We start from the raw sequence: 21,719 nt of genomic DNA, 5'->3' as shown, positions 1-21,719 counted from the left end.
TGGCTGGCATTTCCACATTCGGCACTAAGTGCTTTTTATACTGTCTTTTATTGTTTTATTTTTAATAAAGATCACGGTGGTTAACTTTATTTTAGAGTTACTTTGTACCAATATACGGAGAGCAACCCCAACATACTTTGAAGTTAGGATTGGAGTTCAAAGGAGAAACACAGAGATACCAATTTCAGTGTGAGCTCACACGTGGCCATGTGAGTATTAATGTTATATTCCCTTTCATTTACTAACCACCCATTTCCATCATTTATTTAGAACATGAGAGGCTTTTTGTGAGAGTTCCCTTATGTGAAGAGGATAAAGACACCTCCCAAAAGATCACACTCACACCTGCCCGTGTGAGTGTTCGCAGTTTTTTTCTCTGCTTTTGATATATACACTTAAATATTGAAATTAGGCATTGCTATAATGTGTTTGTATTGTCCTTAAACCTTTGTTTTCACAGAGGGAGACACCGCAATTGAGAGTTGCTGGGAAACCGAAGAGGCCATTATCTGGATCAGAAGAGAAGTACCACCATACCAGGAGGACATAGAAGAAAAGAAGGAAAGAAAAGAAACCTTGATGCGACAGCATTTGCACAAGGCCGTGTAAGTGTTTATATTATTATACACTCTACCATCCTCACTTTCACTAGTTCGGAAACTCCATATTCTCGAGCTCAATCACTGTGCTCCCCCTTTTTTCTTGTATTTCTTCACCATTAAGGATCCTGGATAGATCCCAGTGGGGTTTGAGTCACAGGAAGAGACTACGAAGCAGATGGGAACCTTATATACTCTATAAGGTAGTGACGTTCTGAAAATAATTTTTATTCTTCCCATATATTTCAGTTTGTGGTAGCGCCCGGGCATTTCTCATTGCCATAGTTGATAAAAAAAAGTTAGATATCATAAAAGAAGCAGTTCTTTGTAATAGGTATATTTAAAAAATGCTATTTTGTAAACAGCCAGACACAAAAATAAGTTATGGTTACTGTACAGCAAACAGAAATACCACTTGTGAGCACATTCACGTCGCGTGAACCTGTCACATGGGCCAATAGGAAGCCGCAAAAGAGGACGTTGCAGCTTTCTATTGGCCCGCGGGACCTTAAAGCAGCAGTCAAAGCTGCCTTTCCCACACCCCCTTTTTAATATGTGCATCAATGCAATCCACACAATGATAAGTAATTAGCTAAGTCGCCGATCGATCCATTCTCCTGTGATCGATCGCGAAGATCAGCTCGGGGGTTCACTAAATGGCTGACAGTGGAGCAGAAGAGGACCAAAGATGCAAAGTTCTGTGGGGAAGAACATGAGACCAGACAGTCACAAGATACAATTGGTGCACTGCTAGAGAGAAGTCAGGGCTCAAACAGGTGTGTGCCAGAGCCTGTTTCAGAAGAGGAAGGGAATGTGACTTTGTAAATGGTTGCTACAGAAACAAAAAATGCTACCAGTATTTTCTCATAGTACAGAACTGATTTATTTAGAAAAACAAAACATGGGTAGGATATTGCTTGGTCATCAGCTATAGACATTTTCTGTGCTCAGCCAGAGCTGCTACTGGCATCACCTTCTGATGTAAGGATCTCAAAAAGCAGGGGCTTCCCGGAGCTGAAATCAATGAGGTTCAGCTCCAAAGACCCCCTATGATCCACCTAATAATAAAAAATAAGAAAACGGCTACTTTAACTTGCATACTGACAATTCCCATTTCTTTGTGTATATTTCCTTTTAAATTTGTTTGTTTTGTTTCTTATATTTTGTTTACAAAATAGCAAATTAAAACAAGAATCATCAGTATGAAAGTAAGTAGCTGTACATATTTTTATTTTAAAGTTTGAATTAAGGGGTCTTCGGATCTGAACTTCATTGATTTCAGCTCCGGGGGAGCCCCAGCTTCTCGAGATTCTTACATCAGAAAGTGATGCAAGTAGCAGCTCTGGCTGGGCACAGATATGTCTATTCAAAAGGTCCCGCAGGCTAATAGGAAGCCGCAACGTCACCCCTTGCAGCTTCCTATAGTCCAATGTGACTTTGGACATTTAAGACATGCAAGAAATACATCAGAAAGTAATGCCGGCAAGTATCTTGGTTAGCATGGGGTCCCCGGAGTAGAATTTAAGACGGTTCATCACCCTAGAACTCCTGCTTCCCACCTAGTGGGTGGATTTTTTTATTTTATAAAGGCATATTGACTATTTTAGGACACAGCTGATGACAACCACAAGGAGAAGATGCAGAGGAACCCAAATAAACAATTGTGTAAACTTTTTTTCACTTTATCACTTCGTTTACAAGACCATTATTATTATTATTTTGTTTAAAATATATATATATAATATATATATATATATTTACAAGCAAGATTAAGATGCAATATAATTTGCTCAATTTTTTTAAAAATATTAAATTGTTTCAACAGTTTATCAATCCATACACATTTTCATATGAATTCTTATATTTTACAGTTCAAATGAATTGTTATTTTGCTTCTGTCTGCCTCGTTCTTTCCGGTGCTTGAACTCTTAATCTTCTCTTTTGTCAATTCATTTAAACAGTGTAACATACGAAAAATAGAAATCGGTGACAAAAAAACTCCTAAAAAAAACAACACACTTATTTTTTACCAAGATATAATACAATAAAAAGCATAAGTTGACTATACTTATGTACCATGCAATAGAGCAATAACTCACAATCCCTACGACCCTGTACAGGAGGTATCTCTGGAAGTAGTGGGTCCCCAGAGCTCAAGTGAATGGGGTTCAGAAGCTTGGATTGCCGCTTTAAAAAGCAACTGATAATCTGTTACTGGTAAGCGGTGTCAACATGTCAATCCCAAATTGTTCTGTTATTTCTTTCAATGTACATTACCTTTGTAATTGTCCAGTGGTGAACAAACTGTGGCTGATCTGTCAAATAAAGGCAGACACGGGAAACTCGGGTTTTACTGACCCGAGGACTTCCTTTGTTGTTTTGCATCCATGCCAACTTCTCTGATGAGAACCCTAATAAGATACAAGATATGTTGTGTAGACAAATGTATGAGTAAAGTAAAATGCATCAGCAAAGAGAAATTGTTTGCCTAGCCAGCACTATTAGTCCAATTTCCAAAGTTTAAAGAGTAAAGTATATGGAATACCGTAATAAAAAGGCTCTTGTAAAAAGGAAACTGCATCCATAACACAAACCCCTTCAACTTTCTCATTAATAATAGACAAAATATTTCTGTGATCTTTTCCACAATTGTGGGTGATAATGCAAGAAAAATAAAATAAAGAAATAAAAATGTACACACAGTATACTCAAGGAACCAGCACAAAATGTCTTGTATAACGAATTTCCAGCAAAAATCCACTGAGAAATATATTTATATTTGATGGTATCAATTCATGAAGACCATAGTAGTGAGCGGGAGGTGGGGGGGGGGGGGGGATTAAATCAAATGTATCAGCAAAAAGAAATTAAGTTCGTCTAGCAATATAGCCTTTGATACACTTTGGAAATTGGAGTAAGAGTAAAGTATAGGACAATGACACATTGTGCAGTGGAAACGCCCTTGAAAAAAATGTAGTTATTGAATACAGGATTTGGCTCTAAGACCAGCTACCAGTAATATGCTGTCATATGTCTTTGACTAGACATATTGAACAACATTGTTTTTGTATTCCACTACACAAGTTAGAAAAACTATAATGTTGTGCCAACAGTTTTTTTTTTTTTTTTAAACCTTAATCCAATTCCAAATGAGTTCATCCTCTATTGTATGGGTTATACCACTGGCATTGACCAATAAAAGTTTGGTGCAGTGGAACAAAACCAAATCACTTTGAATTAGACTATTTCATAGATTAAGTTATAGTTTACAGAGCTTTCAAACCTCAAGTTTTTTCTAAGTGTATGCTTGAAGAGGAAACGTGAGGTTTTGAAAGCTCTGCACTTGGTACTTGAAATTTTGGTTATCTAAAAAGGCATTACAACCTACAAGGAACCTGCTTTTCTTCAGAACCAATAAGGTTACCAGAACTTTGAACTATATTGAATTAAACTGCAATTACATTGCTCAAACATATTCTAAGGCATCACAAACTTAGATAAGCGTTTTTCAACCAGAAATCCTAGGAACCCGTCGGCATCCCTAAAGGGTTCTGTGCAATTTTCAAGTGATTTGAAAATGGTACCAAATACAGAAGAATTTACAATGCATCTGATCTCAGACGCATTATTAGAGAGGGTTGGGGTTTTGCAGTTTCACAATATAATTATAGTGTTCCTAAATCATAAAAAAATGTTGAACACCATTGACTTAGATGTTGTAGTAGCCATCACTATACTCTGATCTCAGTCCATACAGCTACTTTTTACGGGGATACATAAAAGTATCCAGTCCTCAAGTTAAACATATACACAACTAGCTGATATACCCGGCGTTGCCCGGGATGTAAATCCGTAATAGGTAGTATTATTTATAAATTGTGGAACAATAGGTGACTATTTGTTGTAAAGGTTGGATAATAATGTTGAAAAGAAAGATGGAAGAAAATGTAATACAATGTTGTATAAAAATGGAGGGGAGGTGAAGGGGGGCTGGAGGGGAGGTGAAGGGGGGGAGGTGGAGGGGAAGTGAAGGGGGGGAGGTGGAGGGGAAGTGAAGGGGGGTGAGGGGAGGTGAAAGGGGGTGAGGGGAGGTGAAGGGGGGTGATGGGAGGTGAAGGCCGCTCACTCGCCCGTCCGGCCGCTCACTCACCCGTCCAGCAGCTCCCACGTGGATCTGAGGCGGGAGGCAGCATGTTGTGGCCGCTCCCCCGCTGTGTCCCGGGCGCACGCTCGCTCGCTCCGCTCCCCCGCTGACTGTAGCGGCGCCAGGGGGGGGGGGGGGGTGAAACAGGGAGAGGTGGAGCCTCCGGGACCGGCAGGTAAGAGAGCGGGAGATGTGCTGCTAACACTGTGAGCCCCGCTAATGTATATAACACCCCCCCCCCCCCTAGTGTGTGTGTGTGTGTGTGTCTCCTTCACTCCGCCTCAGGCCAATGAGAGGTGTGCGGGGGCGGGCGTGCCAAGGGAGCAATCTCATTGGCCTGGCCCAAGGTCCAATGAGATTGCCGCTAGGGACACGGGGAGGGACACAGGGAGACACATACAGACACGGACACATAGGACACTTTCAGAAATATATAGTAAGATAAGAGACCAGCCAGAAGGCATTTCAAGAGACCAGCCAGAAGGCATTTCAAGAGACCAGCCAGAAGGCATTTCAAGAGACCAGCCAGAAGGCATTTTTAGAATGCGACATTCACTCCCCTTTCAAAGCAATCGCAGCAATAGTGCAGCAAAACAAAAATAAAAGCAAATGTTCTCTCTAGGCATATGAGTTTCACATGTTTATGGACTTATGGACTCTTCATAGAAAATGTCATGCACCACACTTATTCTAGGGTTTAAAATATTTATAATAGTCACATTAATAAAACAATTCCTTGTATTTGAGCACAGCTAAATATTTTAGAGTAGCATACATTAACCCCTTTGCTGATGGAAGGTGCTGCAGAATTTTGATCTGATTTCTTAAAATGTTTAGTTCTCATCAAGATTCTGAACGTTAAACCAGCCAAATCTATCCTTCCACCAATTATCCTACCTGAAAATTGTACATAAGCACAGTTAATATTGATATCATATTGCACTATTTCAATCTTCATAAGTTACAGATCCCATAAATGGAATAAAAATGGCTAGATGTGCTAGAGGATCCCTTTTCTGTGCATATTTTGGACATGCACTTTATTCTACCACTTCTCGTTCATCGTGTGAAATAATCTTCTGGACTTTCTAATACATTAAAAAATAAATAAGTTGGACCAATTCATCTGGCAAAGGAAGCTAAAGGATACTCGTAAAGATAATTATTAATTAGATGATTGAATCAATATTTTTTGTTTTATAACGGCAGATGTTTCGGAAGATCATTAGTATTATAAAACTGTTACTGCCTTCCAATCCCATACTGCTGTAACCGGGAAAACAAACATTGCTGAAGTATTGGGGTTACCAAATATTCAGATTACAATGTGAACTCTCAGAATACATGCAAAATATGTACTTTTTTTTGTTCCATTTGCACCCTAAATATTCTACATTACTATAGACACATGGAGCACATTGAAGAGCGGTCTCTCACTTTACAGGACACTGCCTTGGCAAACCCAGTCCTCACTGCATATAAAACAGACAAAAAGGACTGCAGCTGAAGCAGAAAGTTAAATTTGTAAACAAATTTTTAAGCTAGGTAAATACAGTACCTTTGAGAATTATATACACAGATATTTAATGTGGTTTCTTTGAATTTCCTTCAAAATGGAAAAGTCTCTTGATATCACTCCACATTATTATCTGATTGCTAAAGCCTGAATTTGTTTTTACAGCATGCTACACATTTTGTGAATTATAGGGCATATTATAAAACATTAATCTCCATTGTTCAACTGAGCTACATTTAAATATATTAGAAAATGTTTTCATGCCTGTGGCATTCTGTCGATTAGTGAAGCGTTTAATTTTACACAAGTCCCTTCTTCCAAGATTTTCATCAAATCGAATTACGGACAAGACTCTTATTTGTCTTTCAAATGGTATAAGTGACATGTTTTCTCCTCTACGAGCTAGAGGCAGGAGATCCCATGGCTTGTGTTAACTATTCTTGTTTTTTTAAATGGTAAGCAATCTGTACAAAAGGCAATGAGTAACTAGTTCTACACAAATCTATGTCGAGGTACCTTATTCTCCTTTACATTTTTCTGCACAACTCAAATTGTATATACAGCTCAACCCCCTTATAACGCTGTGCTTGTGGTCCAAAGAATCACATCGCGCTATAAGCGGATCACGCTAGAAATAATGTACAATTGTATGCACTGTACAATAAAGTATTTAAGATAGCAATAATCGTGTTGTAAAGTATTCATAAATACGAAAATTGGGAGCCACACTTGCATCACATAAGAGGATTCGTGTTGTAACGGATCGTGTTATAACGGGGTTGAGCTGTATTTGTAACATGTTATCAAGTTGCATGTGTAAACTAATGTACTGTATTTCAAATACAGTAATGAACCCAAACTGCCCGAGTTAAGTATTTTACTAAACGTAAGAATGTATATAAGATTTAACTGGCTGATGCTTAATGCTCCACACTGTTGGGTAGAATTTTTTTTAAATTATAGATGCCCTTGACTACACTAAAAGAATTAGCTGCTAGGAACCTTAGCAACTCTCTCTCACCCCCTCCTGCTGTACAGATAGGAAGCATGTACAGGCGGTCCTCGGTTATCCGACGCAATGTGTTACTCAAAATGGCGTCGGATAGCGAAGCGTCGTAAAGCGAAACCCGTTTTCCCATAGGAACACTGTTTAAATCAAACGTTCCGTTCCTGAAGGCATTTTTAATGCTAAAATACACAGGAAATGTTACTCAAGCAATAAGATATGCAGCACACACAGATTATGATGGAACCATTATATTTATTGATTCCAGAACTGTAAAATAAAGCTATAAAAATAAAACTATGCTGTATTCTGTACAGAAATGTACATGACCAAAAAAAACCCACATCAATTATTGGAGGAAGATGATTGGGGGGGGGGGGATCTTCAACAGACAACGGACTTTTTGGAGGTGATGTAGGTGGAGTTGAAGGTTTCGGCCTCTTGAAGAATCTCTTCATTGAAGTCTGGACAGATCATTTCCTTTTCTGCGTGTAGATCTCTCTATAGCAGCTGATTTGGTTAGACACCCCACGACTGACTGTTGAACTCCGTTCAATGTTAGGGTCATTGTCCTCAAATATGGCCAGTGCGCTATCAATGTGCTTGAATGCCGCAGCCAACATTTTGATTGACAATGATTTACGTGGCTGTGGCTGTGCCACATCAGCAGATTGGTGGGCCTCCTCTTCAGCAATTTTTTGCTCTTCTAATTGCATGAGGTCTTCATTGCTCAACTCGTTAGAATGTGAGGCAAGCAACTCCTCAATATCCTCGGTTTCCACCTCCAAGTTGAGATGGCCATTTGCACAACAGTTTCTGTAACTTCTGCAACAGTCTCTGTAAGGCCTTGGACATCAGACACAAAATCAGGGCACAAATTACGCCAAACTCCATTTAGATTGGATTGTTTCACCTCATTCCATGCCTCTCCGATGTTTCTCACTGCATGGAGAATGTTGTAACCCTTCCAAAATTCTTTTAAGGTTGGACCACCTTCCACATCGGTTGCTCTGATGGCCTGGGCAAATGTTCGCCTAAGATAGTAGGCCTTGAAGGAAGCGATAACCCCCTGGTCCATCGGCTGTATCAATGAGGTGATGTTGGGGGGCATGAACACCACCATGACGTTTGGATGATGGTCATCCAGGTACACGGGATGGCCAGGAGCATTGTCCAGGAGCAGCAATGCTTTGAAATCGAGGTTCTGGTTCATGCAATATAATTGCACAGCCGGAATAAATTGATGCAGGAACCAGTCCTCAAAAAGGCTCCCTGTTACCCATGCCTTATGGTTGGACTTCCAAATCACTGGAAGTTTGCTCTTTGCATAACCCTTGAATGCCCTAGGGTTTTCTGCATGATAAACAAGCAAAGGTTTTAGCTTGAAATCACCTGCAGCATTTGATCCAAGCAGAAGAGTCAGCCTGTCCTTTGCAACTTTAAACCCGGGCATAGATTTTTCCTCTTTTGCAATGTAGCTTCTACTGGGCATTTTCTTCCAGTAGAGCCCAGTCTCATCAACATTGAACACTTGACTTGCGCAATAGCCACCGTCCTCTATAATTTTGGCCAATGTAACAGGGAAGGTTTTAGCTGCCTCCTCATCCGCACTAGCAGCTTCCCCGGTCACTTTAATGTTATGCAAGTTTGCCCTCTCTTTAAACCGCATAAACCAGCCCTTACTTCCAGTGAACGTTTCCTCAGTGGTCCCTTCTCCATGCTGTTGCTTAATGTCCTCATACAGACTCAAAGCCTTGGCCTGAATTAAGGCTAAACTAATGGGCACATGACGCTGGGATTGATCTTCCAGCCATATGATGAGGAGTTTTTATACCTCAGCAATATGCCCAACACGTTGCCTTATTGTTGTACCTTGCATAGGTGCTGAGCCCTTGATCTGTTCCAAGATTCTTGCCTTGTCTTTGATTATTGTCACAATAGTTGTGTGAGGTATATCCAAGGCACGTCCAATTTCTGTGTTCGTCTCTCCTTTCTCAGAGTGCTTTATTATGTTTTGCTTGGTCTCCAAAGTTATAGATTTTCTATTCCTTTTTGGAGTAACAGTACTTTGCTTTTTGCTTTGGTCAGCCATGGTTTAGGGCCTAAAATACACCACCAAACCTTCACACAGACTGTTCAGAATTATTTCCCTAGCCTGCAGCCGTCTGGTTGTTCATTTGTAGCAATTTTTTAAAGCGTCGTACGAGCGTCGGATAAGCCGTTCGGGCGTCGTAAAACGGGCCATAGGGATGCATTGACAAGCGTCGGATAAGCCGTTCGTCGTAAAACGAGGACCGCCTGTAAAAGAAAGATCCCTCCCGACTTTCAGAAATATTGCTGTGTCTCTGCCGAAGTGTTATCCATGATTAAATGGAGTGCAAGTAATTAAATGTGCCAGTTAGTCTGGCCAAATCATTATGAATCATTAGAAATGAGACTAATAAGGAAGCACTTGGAAGTATGGTATAGAATTAAGCATCCGTTAGTAAAATGCAAGAATAGAAGACCAACTGCTTCTGGATACAATTATATTCCGAATCACTACACACGAGTTTTAGGCTGCTGCGAAACAAATATAACAATCAAAACGTATGTGTTCCAGTGATGTGGCGCATAACAAAATGGAAATATGGTCGCCAACCAACCATTCCTTTTTATAGATTGTGCCTCCTGACTATTGGCCAACAGAACAGGAACACCAACTTGCACCATCTCTCTGTGGCACCATCATTCCTGCTCTTCTGCCAAAATTAACAGTTTGCAACACCTATCCTGCATACTTGCTTGAAAGATATTATCCAAGTGTGTGTGTATGTGTATATATTACATTCTCCGGGCGAAGCCGGGCACAAATCTAGTGTGTGTGTGTATGTGTGTGTGTGTGTGTGTGTGTGTGTGTGTATGTATGTATGTATGTATGTATGTATACATACATACATACATACATACATACATACATACATACATACACACACACATACATACATACATACATACATACACACACACATACACACACACACACACACACACACACACACTAGATTTGTGCCCGGCTTCGCCCGGGGAATGTAATATATACACATACACACACACTTGGATAATATCTTTCAAGCAAGTATGCAGGATAGGTGTTGCAAACTGTTAATTTTGGCAGAAGAGCAGGAATGATGGTGCCACAGAGAGATGGTGCAAGTTGGTGTTCCTGTTCTGTTGGCCAATAGTCAGGAGGCACAATCTATAAAAAGGAATGGTTGGTTGGCGACCATATTTCCATTGTGTGTGTGTGTATGTGTGTGTATGTGTGTGTATGTATGTGTGTGTGTGTGTGTATGTGTATATATATATATATATATATATATATATATATATATATACACACACACACACACACACACACACACACATAAATATACAGATGCAGCGGCCGTTATTCGAACAAATCAGGGAGCCGTTTTCGTGTGCTCTGCTGTATTCCACGCGGCATTAACGCGGCCAATCGCCCCAGGCACCTGTGTTTAACGCGGTTGCTTTGTTTGAATTTCATGGATTCTGTTTCTTTGTGTGCAATGAAATGAATGAATTGTAATGTGTACAGTACTGTGCTACTGTGTCAATTTCAGGTGTATAAAAACAAGAACACTAAAACGCCATTTTCTGCACTAGCGTCTTAAGGCAGTAAGGTTGGAAGAAATCGGGCGCCATGACATGGGTATTCCGAGGTATACAACGCGTGAAGTGTTCGAATAACGGCCACTACATCTGTATATATATTTCAACCATTACAACATTTCAACCATTATCACCTAGCATACAGTGCTCCCTCTGCAGCAAGGGATTCTGGGAAATGACATGCAAATGAGCACCCTGTCACCTTTTGCCTGAAAAACCATTGTTACACGGAGCCCATGTAAGCCAACACTCGCTGTTAACACAGCTTTAAAGCAAAGCATGGGAATCAGATGCAAAGCCAGAGAAACCATTCACAGACATGTTTCAACCTTAATGGGTATCATCAGTGTGAAGTTGGTTGCTGCTGGCTTTGCATTTTCATGACTGTAGGGTTACGATCACGTTTTAAGTTATGGTGGGTCTTGAAAATTGCAAAGCCAGCAGTACAACCAATAAAATAAATCATGACACGGTGTAATATGTCATGTGTTGTTGTTCATCTGAGGTTGTATTTATCTAATTTTTAGACCTGCTAAGGAACAGATGATTGTTATGTCCTGATATGTAAAATCATAGAATTCAAAGAGGGTGTACTTTCTTTTTTATACCACTGTATATATATGTATGTATGTATGTATATGTATGTGTGTATTTATATATATATATTATTTATTTTTTTTGAGGCAAATAGTGGCACTGTGTCCTCATTTGCATGTAATTTCCCAGAACGGTTATTGGATTAGAACAGGGGAGCGCAAACTTTTCCAGCTGTGCCCCCCTCTTCCCTGCCTCGGTGATGGCGCCCCACCTCCCTACCTCACGTCACATGGCCCCGCCGCGTTGCCATGGTGACGCCCGAATCCCGGTAAGTATAGCGTTGCAGGCTCACGCGATCCCCCAGCATTAAATGCGATGGGAAAGAGCGTGGGGCACCTGCAACGGCCCGCCCCTGCCCCCAGCAAAATCTCCCACGCCCCCCAGTTTGCACACCGCTTGATTAGAATACCAACAGACACTACAGCTACCACACCTATAGAACCCCTGAACCCCTTGGGTATAGATGGATGAATCTCGATTAAGGAGCGTTATTCAAATAAACTGGGAGACAAATGGTTACCCAGCGTTTTAGTCCCTTTGAAGACAAATTCTTATGACAAATGGTTTCAGTTCGGGATCAAGCTTTAGCCCATCTCAATGTTTGGTTACAATTTATCTGATTTGATTGTTTACTATAAGTAGTTATGAAAAGCGGGGATCTCTCACTACTACTGTTTGCATAGTTAGTATCATCCAAATTCTGAGATTGTGAAACTATGAGATCTGACATATTCATGCATGTTTATTATACCCCCTGGATAAGAATCTTGAGCAGAGAGCTTTTACTTGTTCCAAAAAGGACTCGGGATCTGAGCAAATGCGTCTCTGTCTCAAGAACTGGCCCTTGGGTATACCTTTTATCAGCGATCTTGGGTGGACTCTGTTGGGTCTTATGCGGCAATCGCTGTCTATATATCATAGAAGATTGAGATAGTTAATACAATGGCTGTGATGCATGTGTGTAAACCGCAAATTATAGTCATTGTTAAGACTATCTATGAATGTTAAGGTCTGAGTGTCTTCCTCCCAAATGAAAATGAGATCGTTAATGTATCTACAATAAAAAAATAATATGATCTCTGTATTTATTGGTGTCACCGAATATGTGAGTGGATTCCAAAACACTAAAAAAAGGTTAGCGTAAGAGGGTGCAAAAAAAGTGCCCATTGCAGCACCCAATCTGTAAATAAAATTACTGGCACAGGGTTTTGCATTCTTACCTGGTGGACATAGCAATATCTCCAGCGAGGAATATGCAGAACTCATTGCCTTGAAAAATAACAAAACAATAAAAAATGCTGATAAAGGAGGAGCCATTGTCGTCCAACATCCTAACTACTACAAAAAGGAGGCCCTTCGACAATTGTGACAGTCACTCATATTCCAAATGAAAAGGAAACCCAACAGAAGAGTATCTATCCAAATTTATGAACTTTATTGATCTAGGGATGGTGTTGTGGGTGTTACATGACAATGAGTTCATTCCTTCTTGTGGCAAATCCGGTCATACTTTTATTTCACCATCTCCCAACGATCCAGAAGTCTCTGGTCAGCCCTTCTGGCAGGCCAATCATATCGAGCATTGGATCTTTGGGAGATGGTTTATCTAGGTAGGTCAATTCACATCAACTGTTAGAACACTCCCTTCCTGCTTATCTTAGGGACACTTCATATCTACTACAGGTCTTACAAGAGATAACACAGACGACCAAATACACATGGGTGACACTAGACGTTACATCCCTCTATGCAATCAATCATACACAAGGTATCACCGCCATTCAGCACTTTTTACATTCGTCTAATTTTTTTTCTTAAGGCACAATTACTTTTATTTGACACCCAATTTTATTTACAGGCACGGGTTACTGCAATGGGCACTTTTTCACCCTCTTACGCTTATTTTTTTATGGGGTTTTCAAATCCACTTACATATTCGGTGACACCAATAAATACAGAGATTATATTTTTTATATAGTGGATACATCAACGATATAATTTTTATTTTGGGAGGGAGACATTCATAGATTAAGACAATGACGACGATAATTTGCAGTTTACACATATGTATCACAGCCATCATATTAACCATCTCGATATTCTATTATATTTAGACATGGATTGCAGCATCCAGACATATGTTTTAGAAACCAAACTCAGAACACCTTCATAAGAGCCAAAACCCAAGACCGCTGATAAAAAGTATCCCCAAAGGCCAGTTCTTGAAACTGAAATGCATTTGCTCAGCTCCCGAGTCCTTTTTAGAACAACCAAAGGATCTCAGCTCAAGATTCTTATCCAGGGGTACAATAAACATGCAGTTCAACAAGCATTTGAATATGCATACCACATGAACATGTTGGATGTCAGTTTCACAATCTCAGAATTTGGATGCTATTAACTATGCAAACAGTAGTAGTGAGATATACCCACTTTAAATAAATACTTATAGTAACCAAACATTGGGTTGTGCTAAAGCTTACCCCAGAACTGAAATCATTCGTCATACAGAAGCCCAAATTTATTTTCAAATGGGCTAAAACTTTGGGTAGCCATTTGTCTCCCAGTTTATTTGAATCAGGCTCCTTATCAATATTCATCCATCTATACCCAAGGGGTTCTATAGGTGTGGTAGCTGTACTGTCTGTCGGTATGCTAATCCAACAATCACACTTAGATGCATGTACTGTATACCAAAACAGTGTATAAAAATCAAGGCATTCATGACATGCAATACGACGAATTATGTCATATACTTGCTCAAATGTGGTTGCGGTAAAAAAAAATACATTGGGAGAACAATTAGACCATTAAAGATATAACTGCAGAACAATTGAGATCGATAAAAAAAAGCAAATGTAAACTATCCAGTATCTCGACATTTCTCTGGGTGCCCACAAGGGGGGTATACACAATTTCACTTTTAGTAGTCTTGAATATATCCCGAAAAAAACTAGAGGGGGGAAATCGATAAAATATACTGAACCGCAGAGAAATATACAGGCAGTCCTCGTTTTACAACGCTTCGCTCTACAACGAATGGCTTATCCAACGCTATGCAATGCATACCTATGTTCATTTTTACAACGCCAAAACGGCTTATCCAACGCTCTTACAACGCTTTGCAAAGTTGTTTATGTGTACATAATATATATATTATACTATATTATACTATATTATACTATATAATATATATTTTTATATTACATATTATGTTATATTATATATATAATACGGTATATGCACTATTTAATTTATGTTTGTGCTGCATATCTTATTGCCTGCGTAAAATATTTTGTGTATTTTAGCATTAAAAATGCCTTCAGGAACGGAACCTTTCATTTAAACAGTGTTCCTATGGGAAAACGTGTTTCGCTTTACAACGTTTCGCTATCCAACGCCATTTTGAGTAATGCATTGTGTCGGATAACCGAGGACTGCCTGTACTGGATGTTTACTCTGGGGACTCTTATTCCTGGAGGCATGAATTCCAATTGGGAGCTTAAACACATTAGGCATTTAAATGAATTGACTATTTGGAGTCCACACCAGTAGGATTCAAAAGGTCCGTTCATCCTTTGCAATGTATAACTTAATAATTCATGTATCCTTCTCTCTGTGTCCTGAAGGCACAAATACCTTAAATAAAAGGTACCTCTAAGGGGTTCACAGAGGGAGTGGACGCACTTTCCGAGGTTGTATTACCAATACTGGTCACTCATTGACTGTCGATATAGATTGCTATCCATAACTAATAATATACATATATTCATTTGCAACACTGAAGTGTCACATCCAATTTTATTGGTATGTGGTCAATTCATTACTGATTATTAATCACGTTCTTTAAAATCATGTGGCCCACACCTGTGTTCATACACAGATGTATGAGACTTTCTGAATAAGTTCATATAATAGTAAGAATATTGCATGTACATATTTCTGTTAATAACGGTTAATATTTCTGCGTTAGCCATATCCATTTTTGCAGTGCACTGCCTCTACTCGTTTTCTCTTTGCTGTTTTCAATGGCAGGAAGCACGCAGCTGGAGCCATAGAACAAACAAAGTTGAGTTCAATCAAGGCTCATTTGTCTGACTCAACCAGGGGCTTTCTGGACTTGTGATTAATTTACCGACTTACAGCTGTACTCCAGGGTGTACTCCTCAGGGATGAGGGGACCCGTCACTAAGCTGCAGAGCAAGGTGGCTTTCCCCTCCTTCATTCCACACATACCCAAAATCAGAGTTTGCATAAAATTCACGCGACTATATTTAATATATAGATGTAGCCCCCATTCCCCCATGTCCAGGGACGCTACCGTGGTGCTTTACCTGGATGGCTTACAGGAAACCTGATTCTCCACTGAAGGGAGCCTGGGGTGACCTATTTGTCATGGTAGACCAGGTCTCTTAACACATTTATATTTAAGGTATCAGTCACAAGGCAAAACAAGACATGAAATACATTGTGGTTTATTTGGATAAGAAACACTGAAATGTAGAAATACAGAGAATATACAGACTTGCTGGGGGTGAAATCTAGTCCTTTCCTAGTTGCAGGGCAACTGCTTGCCTGGGCTTACCCTGATAGGACCCTGGTTCTGGACGTCGTGGACCGAAATCCAGCCTGCTGGCTAGGCCTCTCCATGCTCCCTGTGTGACTAGCCCTTTCACTCAAACACCTTTGAGAGACCCGCCAGCAGATGCTTGTCTTCAAATCTTCAACAGAAAAGAGAGAGAGAGCAGCTTCACTGCTCTTCCTTATATAGGGCTTGCTCAATATCTAATACACTGAGGGGGCTGGCAGCCAATCAGAGCATGGATTGTGGTTGTGCATTCACTCATAGGCAGAGAAGATTCAAGACTTGCCAATGGAAATCGTGCTTAGGAGTTTGAACTCCAACAACCGTTTTCCCTGGCTATGCTGTGTCTACGTGAAACAAAGGCTTTCTAATCTAGATATCCTGTTCACAGTCCTTCCCCCTCACCATGTGCCAAACCCTGAATATCTTTTGCAATTAACACAGGGGAATCCCTATACCTGAGCTGGTGGCATTGAAATGCTAATTCACATCTGGCTGTCTTCTGCCCTGTATGCAGTCCAACTCACAGCACAAACACAAAATGCATTGTAGTTTTAAAACACAGAAAAACGAACATTTGGTCCCTAGAGTTTGCACTCTACCATTTGGACCTAAAACGTGGGGTCTGCGAACGGGGCTCTAAAACCTGCTCTAAGACACCAGCTCCAAAAGCTTGCTGGCAGGCAATACAGGTTAACCCTGTTTGCCCCCAAATATCCCCCTGATGTTTCAGAAGTCTGCCCTGCAGCTATTTCTCATAAGGGGACACCCATACAAAGCAACCCACTTATAAGCTTGTACAGGCAGCTACGGGAGCATGAGTAAAAGGGAATACAATATAGAATGCTTTAACTGGCCCACTGGGCTTACATATTTAACCCCACACACACGGTTCCTAGCTTTTAACCTTATGGGGGACAGTATAAGGGGAACAGAATTACAGGGCCAACACGGTAAGGTACAATATTAGTCCTAAGAGCTGACACTCTCAGCCCTTGCCATATGGTTTCACGGCAGCCAGACGGGCTTCACCCTTATTAATGAAGGCCGGCTACCCCCTACCGTCACACTATTTACTTAAACACATACAGCGCCTCCACCTGGAAGGGATCCGCATGCAGGGGGATAGCCCCTTTCAAGACAATGTAAACAGTAATTACACACAGGTTATGGTATAACAGTATTTACTGAACACTATCAGCATAAAAGAAGATACAGTACAACATATATATGTGTGTGTGTGTGTATGTGTGTGTGTGTGTGTGTGTGTGTGTGTAATATATATATTATATATATATTTTGTCACTTTTTTTACCCACCATAACCTTAATGACAGTGGTGATTATCTAGTCTAGTCTCAAACCTGCTAGCCATTAAGACCAGCCTCACACTGTTGATACCCATCAAGGTTGAAACATGTATGTGAGTAGGTCTAATGGCTTTGCATCTCATCCAGCCTCTGTTTAAAAGCTGTGTTTAAAACAGCATGCATTGGCTTAAGGATTGGCTTGTGTAATACGAGCTTGAGACAAAAGGTGGCACTGAGTGCTCATTTGCATGTCATTTCCCAGAATCCCTTGCTGCAGTGGAAGTGCTGTATGCTGGGTGACAATGGGGAAAGACAGGGTTGCAGACCTGTCTAAGACATGCAAATGAGCATACAGTAATATTTACAGTTGCTTTATGCTGGAGGAGTGCGGTGGGTGGGTGAAAGGCCGAGGCAGGAGTGCGGTGGGTGGGTGAAAGGCAGGGGCGGGGAGGGGGGTGAAAGGCAGGGGCGGAGAGGCAAAGGCAGGGGCTGTGGGGGAAGGCAGGGGCGGGGGAAGGCAGGGGCGGGGGGAGGCAGGGGCGGGGGAGGCAGGGGCGGGGGGGAGGCAGGGGCAAAAGCAGGGGCGGGGGGGAAAGGCAGGGGAGGGGGGGAGGCAGGGGAGGGGGGGGAAGGCAGGGAAGGGGTGGAAGGCAGGGGACGGGGGGAGGGGGGGAAGGCAGGGGAGGGGGGGAAGGCAGGGGAGGAGGCGGAGGGGGGGAGGAGGGGGGGAGGAAGGGGAGGTGGGAGGGGAAGGGGGGTGAGAGGGGAAGGGGGGAAGGCAGGGGAGGTGGGAGGGGGGAAGGCAGGGGAGGTGGGGAGGGGGGAAGGCAGGGGAGGGGCAAGGGGGGAGGGGGGGGGTGGCAGGAGAGGGGGAGGGGTGGCAGGAGGGGGGGGAGGGGTGGCAGGAGGGGGGAGGCAGGAGAGAGGGGGGAAGGCAGGGGTGGGGGGGGGGAGTGTCACTGTGTGTCTGTCCCTGTGTGTGTCATTGTTTCTGTCCCTGTTTGTGTCAGTGTGTCTGTCCCTGTGTGTGTCAGTGTGTCTGTCACTGTGTATGTCGGGGGGTGGGGAGGGGGGTGATCAAAAACGGCGCTGGGGGAGGGGTCAAAAACGGAGCTGGGGGAGGGGTCAAAAACGGAGCTGGGGGAGGGGTCAAAAACGGAGCTGGGGGAGGGGTCAAAAACGGAGCTGGGGGGGGGTCAACCCCCCCCCCCCCTCCAGCAGTACCAATTCCTCACCTCAGGCGGCGGCAGCAGTAGTAGTAGTAGTAGTAGTGTGTGGCCAGGGGTTAGAGCACACCGGCCAATGAGAGCCATGGGGGGGGCGAGCAATCCGGAGGGGTGAGACATAGGTGTGTATATACTGTTAGACCACACCAGCCAATGAGAGGTGTGCAGGGGCGGGTGGGCCAAGGGAGCAATCTCATTGGCCTGAGGGACACAGGCCATGCAGACATACAGTGCTTTCAGAAATATATAGTAGATATATGTATATGTATATATATATATATATATATATATATATATATATATATATATATATATATATATATATACACACACACACACACTGTTCGACAAACGCTTGGCGCACGCGGTTCTGTGATTAAAAAAAATATATATATATTTTTTTTTTATAAATCCAGCAACCTGATTGGCTTGACGGGCTGCCAAGATTTTTTTCCAGCCAGGCTCTATATAAGGCCACACAGGTGAATCAGCCTTCCTTTCACAGCTTTAACTGGTTAGTATTGCATCCCGCAGGCCCCCACGCGGCGATAGCGGTGGTGCTCCTCCGTCCCCGGCTCTCCCGCTGCCCGCCAGGTGGGAGCGGTGATGCTCCTCCCCATCGCTCGGCCCCGCGAGGTGGGAGTTGGTAGTAGTGGTGCTACTCTCCGTCCGCGCGCTCCCGCTGCCCGCCGGGTGGGAGCGGGGATGCTCCTCCCCATCGCTCGTCCTCGCGAGGCGGGAGTTGGTAGTAGGGTGCTACTCTCCGTCCCCGCGCTCCCGCTGCTCGCCGGGTGGGAGCGGGGATGCTCCTCCCCATCGCTCGTCCCCGTGAGGCGGGAGTTGGTAGTAGTGGTGCTACTCTCTGTCCCCGCGCTCCCGCTGCTCGCCGGGTGGGAGCGGGGATGCTCCTCCCCATCGGCGGTGCTCTTCTCCATCCCCGCGAGGTGGGAGGTGATAGCGGGGTGCTCCTACGTCCCGGCGCTCCCGCGGCCTGCCGGGCGGGAGGTGGTAGCGGTGGTGCTCCTCCCCGCGAGGCGGGGGTGATCCTCTCCGTCCCCGGCGCTCTAGCTGCCCACCGGGAGGTGGTAGCGGGGGAGTTCCGTCCCCCCCTCTATCCCCAGCGCTCCTGCTGCCCGCGCGAGGCGGGGGATAGGCACGCGGGCAGTGGTGGTGCTTGCCGCGGCCTTTCCTCTCTTCCTCACCCCCCAGTGTGTGTGTGTGTGTGTGTGTGTGTGTATGGGAGAGTGAGAGTGTATGGGAGAGTGAGAGTGTATGGGAGAGTGAGAGTGTATGGGAGAGTGAGAGTGTATGGGAGAGTGAGAGTTTATGGGAGAGTGAGAGTTTATGGGAGAGTGAAAGTATGTGTGTGTATGGGAGAGAGTATGTGTGTGTATGGGAGAGTGAGAGTTTATGTGTGTATGAGAGTGAATGTGTGAGAGTGTGTGGGTGTGCAGGACACCAGACACCAATCAGTCACCCCCCCCCATCTAGTCAGCCCCTCCCCACCCAATTACCCCAGTCGGTCAGTCCCTCCCCACCCAATAACCCCAGTCGGTCAGCCCCTCCCCACCCAATAACCCCAGTCGGTCAGCCCCTCCCCACCCAATAACCCCAGTCGGTCAGCCCCTCCCCACCCAATAACCCCAGTCGGTCAGCCCCTCCCCACCCAGTAACCCCAGTCGGTCAGCCCCTCCCCACCCAGTAACCCCAGTCGGTCAGCCCCTCCCCACCCAATAACCCCAGTCGATCAGCCCCCCCCCCCCCAATCAGTCTCTCCCCACTCTCTCCCTCCTCTCCGTCTCTCTCCGTCTCTCTCCCCCCTCTCTCCGTCTCTCTCCCCCCTCTCTCCGTCTCTCTACCCCCCTCTCTCCGTCTCTCTACCCCCTCTCTCCGTCTCTCTACCCCCTCTCTCCGTCTCTCTACCCCCTCTCTCCGTCTCTCTACCCCCTCTCTCCGTCTCTCTACCCCCTCTCCGTCTCTCTACCCCCCTCTCCGTCTCTCTACCCCCTCTCCGTCTCTCTACCCCCTCTCCGTCTCTCTACCCCTCTCCGTCTCTCTACCCCCTCTCCGTCTCTCTACCCACTCTCCGTCTCTCTACCCACTCTCCGTCTCTCTACCCACTCTCCGTCTCTCTACCCACTCTCCGTCTCTCTACCCCCTCACCGTCTCTCTACCCCCTCTCCACCCCCTCTCCGTCTCTCTACCCCCTCTCTGTCTCTCTCTGACTGTGTGTCTTTCTTTCTCTCTCCTCTCTGTCTCCCACACTCTGGATCTGGATATCTTATTTACCCTATATATCTTAATTGAAATATACCTACACTCTCAAGCTTCACGCGGGAGACAATCGGAATCCCCCCTAACCCAGAAGACCGGTAGGGAACACCTCCCCTCCAATGTATAACATTGCAGGAATGAGGGTACCTGGACATTGAGGGACTGCGGATCAGGTAAGATCCCAGGCGGGATTGCTGCTTTAGGTATTGTGAAGCGGGGGCATCCAGACACTGGTTAATGGGTGCAGAAAACTAGTCACACACACGCACGTAACAAGGGCTAATTGTAATTTTGGGGGCGGGACTAGGGGGCGTGGCTATGGGCGTGGGAAGGTGGCGAGTAGATTTTTTGGTTCGGCGAGTGGATTTTTGGGTGATTTGTCAAGCACTGTGTGTGTGTGTGTGTGTGTGTGTGTGTGTGTGTGTGTGTGTGTGTGTGTGTGTGTGTGTGTGTGTGTGTGTGTATATATATATATATATATATATATATATATATAAAAAACAGAAAACTACAATAAGCGCAATCGCAAAAAGGATTAATAATGATAATTACCACATATATAGGAGGGTATACTACCTCACAATCTAACTTTCCCTGATTTAGTCTGCAGCCAGAAGGTCTACCGCTCCACGGGCGGGTATAGAGGGATATCCAAACAAGAGTGACCTAGGCGCAAGTAAAAACAAGAAAAACAAACATAGGGTAACACAGTTCATTATAAAATTTAATAAAAAAGACAATAGGTAAAATACTCACACTTTGTGAGTTTGGGTAAAAGCGTTTGAGAATTT

At 43.6% G+C, this 21,719-nt stretch overlaps 1 protein-coding gene across 1 annotated transcript in view; it reads right to left on the bottom strand.

Moving 5' to 3' along the window:
• The window catches only part of TEX10 (testis expressed 10), a 97,337-nt gene that overhangs the window by 34,529 nt on the left and 41,089 nt on the right, over positions 1 to 21,719 (bottom strand). The window contains exon 10 of the mRNA XM_075586407.1: positions 2,877 to 3,010. Within this exon, the coding sequence (XP_075442522.1) occupies positions 2,877 to 3,010 (134 nt within the window). The remainder of the gene's footprint in view (positions 1 to 2,876; positions 3,011 to 21,719) is intronic.

Source organism: Ascaphus truei, chromosome 2 (genome assembly GCF_040206685.1).
Source record: "Ascaphus truei isolate aAscTru1 chromosome 2, aAscTru1.hap1, whole genome shotgun sequence".
Taxonomy (NCBI): domain Eukaryota; kingdom Metazoa; phylum Chordata; class Amphibia; order Anura; family Ascaphidae; genus Ascaphus; species Ascaphus truei.
The sequence above is the reverse complement of the archived record's forward strand: the minus strand, read 5'-3'. Positions and strand labels throughout refer to the sequence as shown.